Raw genomic sequence first — 12326 nt, forward strand, 5'->3', positions numbered from 1 at the left:
TTATAATTCATTGAGTCTCATTTTAAAGTAAACTAAATAATCTTCTTCTTTTAATTGTTAATCCAAAAAAAGAAAACAATCCTCACTTTAAATCTGGCATTATTCATTATTATTGTTATTACTATAATTACATGCAGCAATATTATTGAGTCAAACCCATTGGTAGAATTTTTCATAAAACTTACTTTTTATTTACATTCATAAAAAATAACTATAAATCCTAAAATATAAAATCAAAATTCAATAAAATTTCATAATAATGATAATATTTGGAAAAATTTTCACAAATTGGTTTAATAACAAATTGAACGATTTGATTTATAAAAATTAAAATTAACTGTGTAAAATGAACTGTTGTGTCGAAAGACATTTACATATAAAAAAATTAATTGATCAACAGTTTCTATAAACTGTTTTTAAAAATATCAATAAGATTTTCGTATCTACAATTTGTAAAATTTGGAGATCATTAAGTTTTTTTCCCTTAATAAACCTTAAAACAATTTCGGATCATTCGGCGTTTTAGATCCGAAAATTCGCAAGATAACAATTATTATAACTTATAACAGACGCGATTATCATTTGAAAATTCAAAGCGCAGTCTTTGCAACTCGATATTAAATATATCGATAAAAGGAACTAGTTGTTCTTTTTATTTCTTCTCGCGATAAAAAAAATAAAAATAAACAGCACGTTTTATTTCGTTTGTCAATTTTTTATCAAAATTCTATGTATTTTAATCTAATGTTTCAGAAAAATAGCCTTTTTTAAAAATTTAAAATCATTATTAATAATAAAAATCGTCACAATTGTTAATAAAAACCTTAAAAAAATAATGAAGTTAAAATTTGCAACTTTAGAATTTTCAACGAAAAACAATTTTCGTTTTTTTGGAAAAGAAAAAAGTTGCAAAACTGATTAACTCAAATCTCGTATTCTTTGTGTGCGATTGAATTTCTAGTTAGAGACTATCCTTAAAAATTTGCGTGTATTATCGTATATATGTATACATATATACTTAAAGAGAATTGTCTGAATTGTACAATTTGTATTTGTTTTTTTTTTACTGTCTTAACCCCTGATCGCTTAATAATGTAAATATACTTAATGGCAAAACTTGAGAAAAAGCGCATCGCAGAGTATGGTAATTAAAAAAATTGAATCTTAATCATCGCTAAGATTATTGTCAGATTTGTATGTAATGTAAAAAAACTGCATTTTTATATCAAATGATCGCTCGTCTATTTCAAAACAGAAATAGAAATCTTTGAGAGAAATCTTCTATCAAAGAAGGTTGAAAAAATTGTTTCTTGAAGTATGTAATCGAGAGCGATTTGCTTAAACGCAGGAGTTAATTAAAAAAAATTGTACATTGGTTTGTATAAAAAATATACAATAATCACATAAAGCTTTTTTAGTCAATTTGTGCAAGCTGTGGCTTAAAATTATCACTGTTCGCAGCAGACTAAATTATTCCTATTTTGATCAAGGGTTAAGTCACATTCACTGTCGTCGATTACTACGAATATAAAACACATTTCGATACTTTAGTGTAATACAGTCCTACCTTCTGGTAATATTTACAACAGTCCTATCTTCATTCGGTCATTCCCTTAAAAAACGAGTTTAAAGTCTCAAAAAACCGTATTTTTAGCACTTTTTGAGGCAGCGTAACAAGAAAACGCAACATGATAAAAATCTCTACAAAAGCTTAAATAAAAGCTTAAACCTTCAACTTTAAGGCTCAGAACTGAAAAGTACTTAAATAAGCACTGAAAACCTGCAGTCACTATCTGAAATTATCAAAAAAGCTGGGTTAGGTAGCACTTGGTAAAAATCGATTACCCTAACCGGATTCGGTTGCAAATTGTTACTTTAGGTTTTTTGAGGTTTCTAATGACGAATTGGAACTTAGATTTAAAAATGTCAAAATGGCGGACTCAATTTTTTAAAATTATCAACGCAAATTTTGAAAAATTGAGTGAATTCATTATTTTCAGTCCGCTATTTTGAAATTTTTAAATCTAAGTTCCAATTTGTCATTAGAAACCTCAAAAAACCTCAAGTAACAAGTTGCAACCGAATTTGTTTAGGGAAATCGATTTTTACCAATTGCTTCCTGTTCTAGCTTTTTTTGACAATTTCAGGTAGCGACTGCTTAATTAAGGAGGTTTTCAGTGCTTATTTAAGTACTTTTCAGTTCTGAGCCTTAAAGTTGAAGGTTTAAGCTTTTATTTAAGCTTTTGTAGAGATTTTTATCATGTTGCGTTTTCTTGTTACGCTGCCTCAAAAAGTGCTAAAAATACGGTTTTTTGAGACTTTAAACTCGTTTTTTAAGGGAATGACCGAATTAAAAAAAGTTTTTCTGGTATATTCTTATTCAGTGACACCTAAACTTTCAATAAACACAGGAAACTTTGAATGAACACGATATGACTATTTTTTTGTAACCCATGGGTTACAAAAAAATTTATCATAACACTGCAGTGTTATGATAAAAAGTCTCTCTTAAAATATAAAAAAATAATTGTTTTGAATGTAATCAATATTTTAAGTGCCGTAATTTATTTTTTTTATTCACACTACAATCTGTCAAATTAGAGATAGCACGGTACAAAACATCACCTCGAGATGGGACAGTTTTAAGTATCACCAGAAGATAGGACTGTATCACACTGAGGTGTCGATTTTAAGACTCTTAAACATAACATTCATGACTCTTAGTCATAAAAGCATTTTTTTCTTTTTCATCATTTAATAAGAGTTAATACTATGAGTGAAGACGTATGTTTGTATTGTACAATGTTTTTCATTATGGTTCATCTTGAATTCCTTTTCCTGGCGTGTGTACCATTCGAAAAAGAAGTTTGTGCATTTCGATATAAAGCTGTACGAATTGTGCGCACAAAATTAACACCATTTTGAAAAAGAAAATTTACACTGTCCCTTTTCTTGGTTCTTTTTTTCTCAATGACAGATCAATGACAGGTCAATGATGATTAAAAAGTCGGATTATTTCTAAAGAATACAACACTTAGGCCTTCGACGTCCCGAACTTCCAACTCTTATTCGTTTTCGTTTCTCCTTGCCTCTGTGTTCCTTGTCTTTTCGTATTTCTCTAACCTAAAAGTAATAAAAGGAGGTTAGAATATAATGTATACTATTTTCGGGTAAAAGTGATAATTCTCATTGTACTTCCAACCAGGGTTGCCACAAAAATTTTGTTTTTCCTTGACTTTTCCCTGATTTCCAGACAAAATTTTCACTTTTTCCCTGGTCCTAAAGAATATTCTGATTCACTCTAAAAATTATTAGTTACTCAAAAAAATGTTCTATTAAATTTATTTACAAATTTCTTCAAAAGTAAAATTATTCGAAAACATCAATAACTTCTTTTTCAAATAAATATTTAATCATTATTATTTTTCCATAGGAATGAAGATTTTCAAAATTTCAAAATCAAACCTTTTGAAATTCAATAACTTATAATAATTAATGAGGATAGAATTTCATATTATAAAAATGTTGTTACTGCAACTTCTTCAAAATTATTTTCAACATTTCAATTCAGATATTATTATTATCTAGGGTGATGGAACCATTTGTCGAGGAAATAGTGCAGTTCAACATTTACACATTTTTTAATCACAAATCAAGGCCATCCATGTAAATTAAAAAATATGATTTAAGTAAGAGGAGTATCTAAGCTTGTATACTTGATAAAATTTCGTTAAAAGAAATAAATTATAAATAAGTAATATAAAAGAAATTGTTTGTAAAATACCATTTGTCGAGGCACAAATACCAATTTCTTGACCCAGTTGACGTTTTTGTTTTGTCATATAATAGAAATTATTTATATTTCATAACAAATGTTTCCAAAAAAATAAATTTTAAATTGAAAATGATTTCTATCAAAAATTTAATTTAAAGAAAATTTCTTACGTTAATAGATGATGTTTACATAAACCTAATCATATATTAACCTACGAAAATGACAGATAATATTTATCCTTACGTTTTTAATTGACAATCGAAAAATGGTGTCAAATAATAAAATATGCCAAACCCATTCTTCGAGTCAACAAATTGACAATTGGAGAGCAATCAAAATTCAGTACCAGTTACCGAGTATTAATTTTATTTAAACTAATAAATAGTCATATAAAGTAATTATCAACAGTTATATACTCTTTGTTTTCTTCTGAATTTGATGGTATTAAAGAAGTTTTTTAAATATTAAAAAATATACTGTTTTTAGATGTAAAATAACACTAGTCACATTACGAATGTAATGCAAATAAAATTATTTTTTTTAAGAAAAACAATTTAACATTACAATATAAAACATTTTTTTATGAATAACCAGGACTCGAAAACTGGTGTCGACTCGACAATTGGTTCCTTCACCCTACAATTTTTAAATAAATTTCTTCTTTAAATCAATTATTATCTATATTAATAATCGTTGTATTCTGGTTATTACCTGTTCGCAGTTAAAAAATTAATTAAAATTTTATTAAAATTATTAGGTAATAGAAAATTAAACAATTTTATTAGAGTTTTTTTTCAAAAGAATGTAGTTTTTTTAATAATTTTAATTTAAAATTTTGAGGTTAATTGAATTCAACACAGAATGAGTTGGAAAGAAGAGTGGAATGGATGGAAAAGGATAAAAGAAAAAGAAATATAATGATTAGGGGTATGAATGCAGGTTTAAGTGAAGGAAGAAGAGAGGTGGATAGACTGGCTGAAAGGATAAGGGTGAAAATTAATATTAGGCAGATGAAAGCGATGAGTATGGATGCAAATGGAATTCCGAGGATGTGGTTAGTAGAACTGGGAAGTGAGGAGGAGAAAGAGGAGGTTATGAGGATGAAAGGATGTGTAGAGAGACTAGATGAGGATAGAACGTGGAGGGAAAGGAGAATAAGATGGTTATTGGGAGAGAAGGCATGGATCGAAAGAAGGAATGGAAGAGAAGTAAGAATGGGTAGGGAATGGCTGTTTTCGGCACTCACCCAGGGTTAACCCCGAGTTAAATATTATCCAATCGTCAAAAACATTATGTTGGTCTAACCAATCACCATTAACCCGGAGTTAACTCGGGGCGAGTGCCGAAAACAGCCAATGTGTGTGGGTGGATGGGGTAAAATGGTGCGTGAGAGAATGTAATGAACGAGTGCTTGAGGTTAGAATAGATGATCGGGTGAATGGGGAGAAATGAAGAAGGATAGGAATGAAGATGAAGGTTAAGGATTTAAAGGGGTGGGGCGTTAATGGGGAATCAGTCAGTATGGACAAAGGGAACTGGAAACGGAAGCCCTGGCACTGGCGAATTTTGAGTGGATGAGTGTGATGAGAATAGGTTAAGTTGCGTGTTGGTTGAAAAATTGTAATTAGGTTATGGATATATGTAAATACTTGTAAGATTTTGTAATTTTATTTTGTAAAAGGATCCTCGAACCCTGCTGTGCGCAGGGAGAGTAAATAAAAACTATCTATCTACAAAATAATTTAATTCTTGCGATGAATTTTACTACTTATAAAAAATTAATTGTTTCGAAGAATTTATTAAAATTTTAGAAAATAATTGAATTTTTTCGAAAAATATTATTAAAAATTTTTTTAGAAATGAATTCTTTTAAAAATTTTATATAACGAATTAAGAAAAAAATTCAATTCTTTCGTGAAATTTTATTGAAAATAATTTACTGAATAATTGAATATTTCTTAAAATTTGATTCCTATATATACAAAATTTTATCTACATACTTTTAAATAATTGAATTCTTTCGAAGAATTTTAATAACATTTTTAAGAATAATTACATTTTTCGAAAAATTCGATTAAAATTGTATTAAAAATAATTGATATTCTGCAATGAATTTTATTATTTTTGAAAATAATTGAGTTATTGCAAAGAATTTTACAAAAAGTTTTAGACACTTGATTTTTTTTGAAAAAATTTATGCAAATTTTATTTTTATTAATTGAATTCCTGTGGAATTTTCATTATTTTAGAAAATAATTTAATATTCGTGTAAAAATTTTTCAAAATTGTTTTTAAACAATTGAATTCTTTTGGGAAATTTTATGAAAATAATAGATATATTTATACAAATTATTGAATTAAGAGACATTTCTAAAAATAATTGAAATTTTGCCAAGAATTTTATTAAAATTTTTGAAAATAATTGAAATTTATTAATTTTGAAAATATATAATTGAATTCTTTTGATGAATATTGTTATTTATGAAAATAATTGACTTCCTTCGAATGATTTTATTATTTATGAAAATAATTAAATCCCTGACAGGAATTTTAAAATTAATGAAAATAATAATTAAGTACTACGAAGAATTTAATGCCAAATTTTAAAACATTTGATTTTTTCGAAAAAAAATTATGCAAATTCTATTTTAAATAATTGAATTCCTGTGAAATTATTATTTTTTTTGGACAATAATTGAATGTTTGTGTAGCAAGACAATTTAATATAGGTACCTTTTGATAGTTACGCCCATGACTACAGTACATTAAGATTATCAATTAACATAATGATTTGACTTTTCTTATAAGATTATAAATAATTGTCCTAATTTACTATCATTATTTAATGTATATGTCCCCATAAGGGTGACTAGAAATTATACACTGTTATTGGAATCCTTTCATCGAACAAACTACGGAGTAGTTGAGTAGAGAGGCTAATTCTTTTTAAATGTTATTGACTTTTTTTATAGTAAGTTTTTAAGATTCACCTCTTTATTGCGTAGGTTTATTTTAGACTTTTAAGTCAAAAACTGCCTAGCGTAGATTACTTAATTAATATTGTATAAGATAGGTTGAGGTTTGCAACTTTTAGATTGTAAGAGCACTAAGTATGAAAGGGATTGTCCCGTATTCTGGTTAAATAAATAAAAAAAATAATTGAAATTTTTCCATGAATTTTACTAAAATTTTTGAAAATAATTGAATTTTGTCAAAAAAATTTTCTATTCACTTATAAAGATAATTGAAATTTTGAAGACAATTTTTTAGATTTTTTGAAAATAAATGAATTTTTGCAAAAAATTTTATTAATTTAAAAAAAATTGAATTCTTGTGATGAATACTGTTATTTATGAAAATAATTTAATTTTTCAATGACAGGGTGGCCGCAAGATTGACTTTATCAATTTCCCTGACATTTTACTAACATAACAACGAATTTCCATGACAAAAATTTTTTTGTTTAGAGCAAAAAATGTATTGCATGACCGTCTTAATTTCTTTAATTGCCCTGACAAAAAAATTTTTCCTGACATTTCCCTGACTTTACTGATAAAAAAATTTTTTTTCCTAACATTTCCCTTGAGACGCATGCATATCCCCTAATCGCCAAGTCATCGAATGATCAAATAGTCGAATGCCAAATAATCGAATGGACAAAACGTCGAATGCTGAAAACATCGAATCGGCATTTAGTCGAATGCTAAAAACATCGAATTGTCAATACAAGGTGGCCACCAAAACTCATGAATAAAATTCACGTCTATTTCACGGTTTTTTCAAGGTTTCTAGGAAATTTTCAAAGTTTTTTTGTTGGTTCAAATTTTACTATAGTAATACTTAAAAAAATCAACTACTTCCACATTTATTATTATTTTTTATTGCCGAATTTTTTTAGGCTTTTCTTACGATTCTGAACAATCAATCGTATAGATTTTAAAAAATTCAGGGTTGCCACAAATATTTAATTTTATTTTTCCCTGACTTTTTCCTGATTTCCAGACAAAATTTTCACTTTTTCCCTGACCATAAGGAATATTCTGATTTACTCTAAAAATTATTAAAAACATTCTATTCCATTAACTTACTAATTTCTTAAATTGTAAAATTATTCGCAAACATCAATAACTAAATTTTTAAATAAGTATTTAATTATTATTTTTCCATAGGAATTAAAATTCTTCAAAACATTCAAATTCAAACATTTTTAAATTCAACAACTTATAAAAATTTTAATTTCCATAAAATTTTTCAAAAAAAAATTAAATTATTTACAAAAATTATAATAAAATTCGTTGCAAGAATTCAATTATTTTCATAAATAATAAAATTCTTCACATTTTTTCAATTATTTTTAATACAATTTTAAAAACATTTCTCGAAGAATAAAATTATCTTCAAAAATTTTTTGCAAGAAATAAATTAGGTACATTTCACAAATAATGGAATTCTTCGCTGAAATTCAAAAATTTTCAAAATTTACATTTTTAATACAAGTTTTTAAAAGAATACAATTATTTAAATAAAATGTAATAAAATTCGTTGCATAAATTCAATTATTTTTACAAGTAATAAAATTTTCCACGTGAATTCAATTATTTAAAAAAAAATTGATAAAATTCGTTGTAAGCCAATTCCATTATTTTCATAAATTATAAAATTTTTCTGAGGATTTCAATTATTTATAGTACAATTTAAAGTAAATTCCTAGAAAAATGGAATTATTCTCTTAATTTTGTTGTAAGAATTTAATTACATTTCACGAATATAATTAAATTCTTCATTGAAATTCAAACATTTCCACAATCTACTTTTTTAATAAAAGTTCTCAAAAGAATTCAATTATTTAAAAAAATGTAATAAAATTCGATGCAGGAATTCAATTATTTTTATAAATAATAAGATTATTTACATTATTTCAATTATTTAAAAAAAAAATTTGAAAAAATTCATTGCAAGAATTCAATTGCTTTCATAATAAATTAATAAAATTCTTTACAGGATTTCAATTATTTTTAATACAATTTTGAGTAAATTCTTCGAAAAATGTCACTATTTTCAAAAATTTTGTTAAAATTCTTCGAAAGAATTCAATGATGTATTTTATCAATTATGTATTTTTAAAAATTCATGCTATAATGCTTTTAATATTCAATTATTATCTAAAATTTTAACTAATATTCATTTTCAAATAAATTTTTATTGGAAAATTCTACAAGAATTCAATTATTTAAATACAAAAATAAATAATTTATTGAATAAATGAATGTTTTTCGAAACTAAATTAACATAAAGAATTTTATCCACACATTTGATTTTTGTCGAGAAATTTTAACAAAATTTTATAGAATAATAAATTTTTTCGAGGAATTCAATTGAAATTGTATTAAAAATAATTGAAATTCTATGATGAATTTGATTATTTATGAAAATAATTGAATTTTTGTAAAAATGTTATTATTTATGAAAATAATTGAATTATTGCGAAGTTTGCTTAGAATTTTATCAAAATTTTTTTGTTTTAAATAATTAAATTCTTTTTAAAAATTTTATTAAAACTGTAGATATTGAAAATCATTGAATTGAGAAAATTTTTTTGAGAATAATTGAAATTTTGCAAAGAATTTTATTAAAATTTTGGAAAATAATTGAAATTTGGAGAAGAATTTTATTATTTTTAAAGATAATTGAATTTTGATGAGAATTTTTTTTAATTTTCAAACATAATTGAATTTCTGCGAAGAATTCTATTACTTTTGAAAATAATTGAATTTCTGCAATCATTTGTAACTTCTCCAAAATTCAATTTTTTCCAGTTACTTAAATAAAAATCTCTGACTCTTCCCTGACTTCCCTGACCAATTTTACTTTCCCTGAATTTTCCCTGAATTTCCTGATTTTCCTGACCTGTGGCAACCCTGAAAAATTTTAATTTTTTCAAAAAATAAAATTTTGAAAATGGTCAAAAATTTTTTTTATTAAGTTTTAATAATATATATGTAATACTAAAATTCAAGGTTTTTAAAAAAATTCACGTCCAATTCACGGTTTTTTCAAGGTTTGACAAAATTCACGTCCATTTCAAGGTTTTCAAGGTTTCAAGGTCCGGTGGCCACCCTGCAATACGTCGAATGTTCAAAACGTCGAATTATCAATTCGTCGAATGTTAAAAACATCGAATCGTCAATACGACGAATGTTCAAAACGTCGAATTATCAATTCGTCGAATGTTAAAAACATCGAATTGTCAATACGTCGAATGTTCAAAACGTCGAATGATAAAAACGTCGAATCGTCAATTCTTCGAATGCTAATAACAGCGAATTGTTAATTCATAAAGGCCAACGCAGAATAGATCTGTAACCGGAACCGCAATCGTAAGCGTAACCGTAAGAATGAGTTAAAGAAGGATAGGTATATTGTTTATCCTTCTCTAACTCATTCTTACGCTTACGGTTACGATTGCGGTTCCGGTTACAGATCTATTCTGCGTTGGCCTTAAGGCTATTCAAGTTCGGTGGGGGAAAATTCAAGATGGATGCTAACTGGTGCACCAACATTGTATAGAAAGTGTATGGGATAGAGTCTAATTGTTTAAATATCTCGCTTAAACGAAATTTCTAACCATAAGTTTATTAGGATTTTATGTTTCATTTTTAAAGAACTATTTTTTGCAATAATAAAATCAATAAAAAAATCAAATCGATTTTTATTATTGCAAAAAATAGTTCTTTAAAAATGAAACATAAAATCCTAATAAACTTATGGTTAAAAATTTCGTTTAAGCGAGATATTTAAAAAATTAGACTCTATCCCATACACTTTCTATACAATGTTTGTGCACCAGTTAGCATCCATCTTGAATTTTCCCCCACCCAACTTGAATAGCCTTATCGAATGCTTAAATCATCGAATTTTCCATTCGTCGAATGTTCAAAACGTCGAATGATCAAAACGTCGAATGCTAAAAACATCGAATTCTCAAATCGTCGAATGCTCAGAACATAGAATAGTCAGTTCGTCGAATGCTCAAATAGTCGAAACGCCATCTGTTCGAAATGTCAAGTAGTAGAATGGTAAAGTAGTCGAAACGCCATCTGTTCGAATTGCCAAGTAGTAGAATGGTAAAGTAGTCGAAAGTTCAAAACGTCGAATGCTCAGAACATCGAACTGTCAATTCGTCGAATGCTCAAAACGTCGAATGATAAAAATGTCGAATGCTAAAAACATCGAACTTTTGACGATTCGTAAGTGAGTCCTCGTAAGTGAGTTCGAAAAAGTTCTTTGTTTTAAGTTAATGTCTACTGAAAACAAAGAACTTTTTTGAACTTTTGACGATTCGTAAGTGAGTCCTCGTAAGTGAGTTTGATTCCGAAAGTTACTGTCAGGCGATGGTGTGTTGATTCATTTTACCATTAGCCGTTGAATTAACGTACTATATCATTTTATACATCAAAATAAATAATATTTAAGAAATAATTATTTAAAACATGAATCACTTGGCAAATCCATTATGAAAGATATTTTCCACAATCATTAAAAACATTTACGACTATATAAAAATATATGCAGCTAATCATTCAATTTTCATATACGGCCATAACCTAGCTGATCAGTCATAATTACACACGCGCTGCGCATGCGCAAGCAGACATATTTCTGGTCAAGCAAAGCTATCGTGGTATGTTGATTTAACAGGTGGACCTGTGTTAATTCAATGTAATTGCCGTGAAGTAGGCCCAGTTTGTTAGATCAACGTTTCTCTTTTCCCCGTGTAGCATCTACTCGGCCTGAAAAGTAGTGGTGGAAGTCCGATGGAATAAGTCTATTGGTCGCCCAATGATATAATACTAGCAGATTTCTTTCCGTGTGAATATAATTGAATTTTGGCCTATAGAATTCTGCTATTTATAAAGATAATTGAAATGTTTAGAATTTTTTTTTCGAATTTTTGAAAATAATTGAATTTTTTGAAAGAATTTTGATATTTATTATAAGATAGTTAAATTCTTTGAAAGAATAGCGTTCAAATTTTTAAAATTGTAAGTAATTTCAACAGAATTGATGTTAACATTTCTCACAAAAATGCTTCATTAAATGATTTTTTCAAGTAATAACTTTATGGCAGTTCTTCAATAGATTTAAGTTATTTAAAATAAATTATTGTCAAAAATAGAAAAACTTGAAGGTTTTTTTAAAATTCGTGGTAATTTTATAGTTTATAAGGCAAACAAAATAAAACACAAAAATGAATTAATAAAAATCTCTGACCTGTGTCAACCTTGTCAACTTACCAAAGTATAAAATGCGTCATCTACTCCCATTCTTGTTTTGGCAGAGGTTTCGACGAACGGAATCCCATATTGTCGGGCAACTTCTCTCGCTTGTGTCATGTTCACTGCCCATGATTGTTGAAGATCACATTTATTACCTACTAAAACCATTGGCACTTCTTCTGCGTCCTTTACCCTTTTTATTTGTTCTCGATAGGTTCCTATATCCTGCAAAACGGATCATTTTGGTTTAAATTAGACTTTTTCTTAACACAAGT

At 26.9% G+C, this 12326-nt stretch overlaps 1 protein-coding gene across 4 annotated transcripts in view; it reads right to left on the reverse strand.

The window, feature by feature from the left end:
- Positions 1 to 1389: 1389 nt before the first annotated feature.
- The window catches only part of LOC122497823 (ras-like protein 1), a 35865-nt gene continuing 24928 nt past the window's right edge, over positions 1390 to 12326 (reverse strand). For all 4 annotated transcript variants that reach the window (XM_043605147.1, XM_043605148.1, XM_043605149.1 and 1 more), the window contains exons 4-5: positions 12070 to 12276; positions 1390 to 3123 (exon numbers count right to left, since the gene is read on the reverse strand). In XM_043605147.1, the coding sequence (XP_043461082.1) occupies positions 3019 to 3123; positions 12070 to 12276 (312 nt within the window). In that variant the 3' untranslated portion in view covers positions 1390 to 3018. The remainder of the gene's footprint in view (positions 3124 to 12069; positions 12277 to 12326) is intronic.

Source organism: Leptopilina heterotoma, unplaced genomic scaffold (assembly GCF_015476425.1).
Source record: "Leptopilina heterotoma isolate Lh14 unplaced genomic scaffold, ASM1547642v1 Lhet_14, whole genome shotgun sequence".
Lineage (NCBI taxonomy): Eukaryota > Metazoa > Arthropoda > Insecta > Hymenoptera > Figitidae > Leptopilina > Leptopilina heterotoma.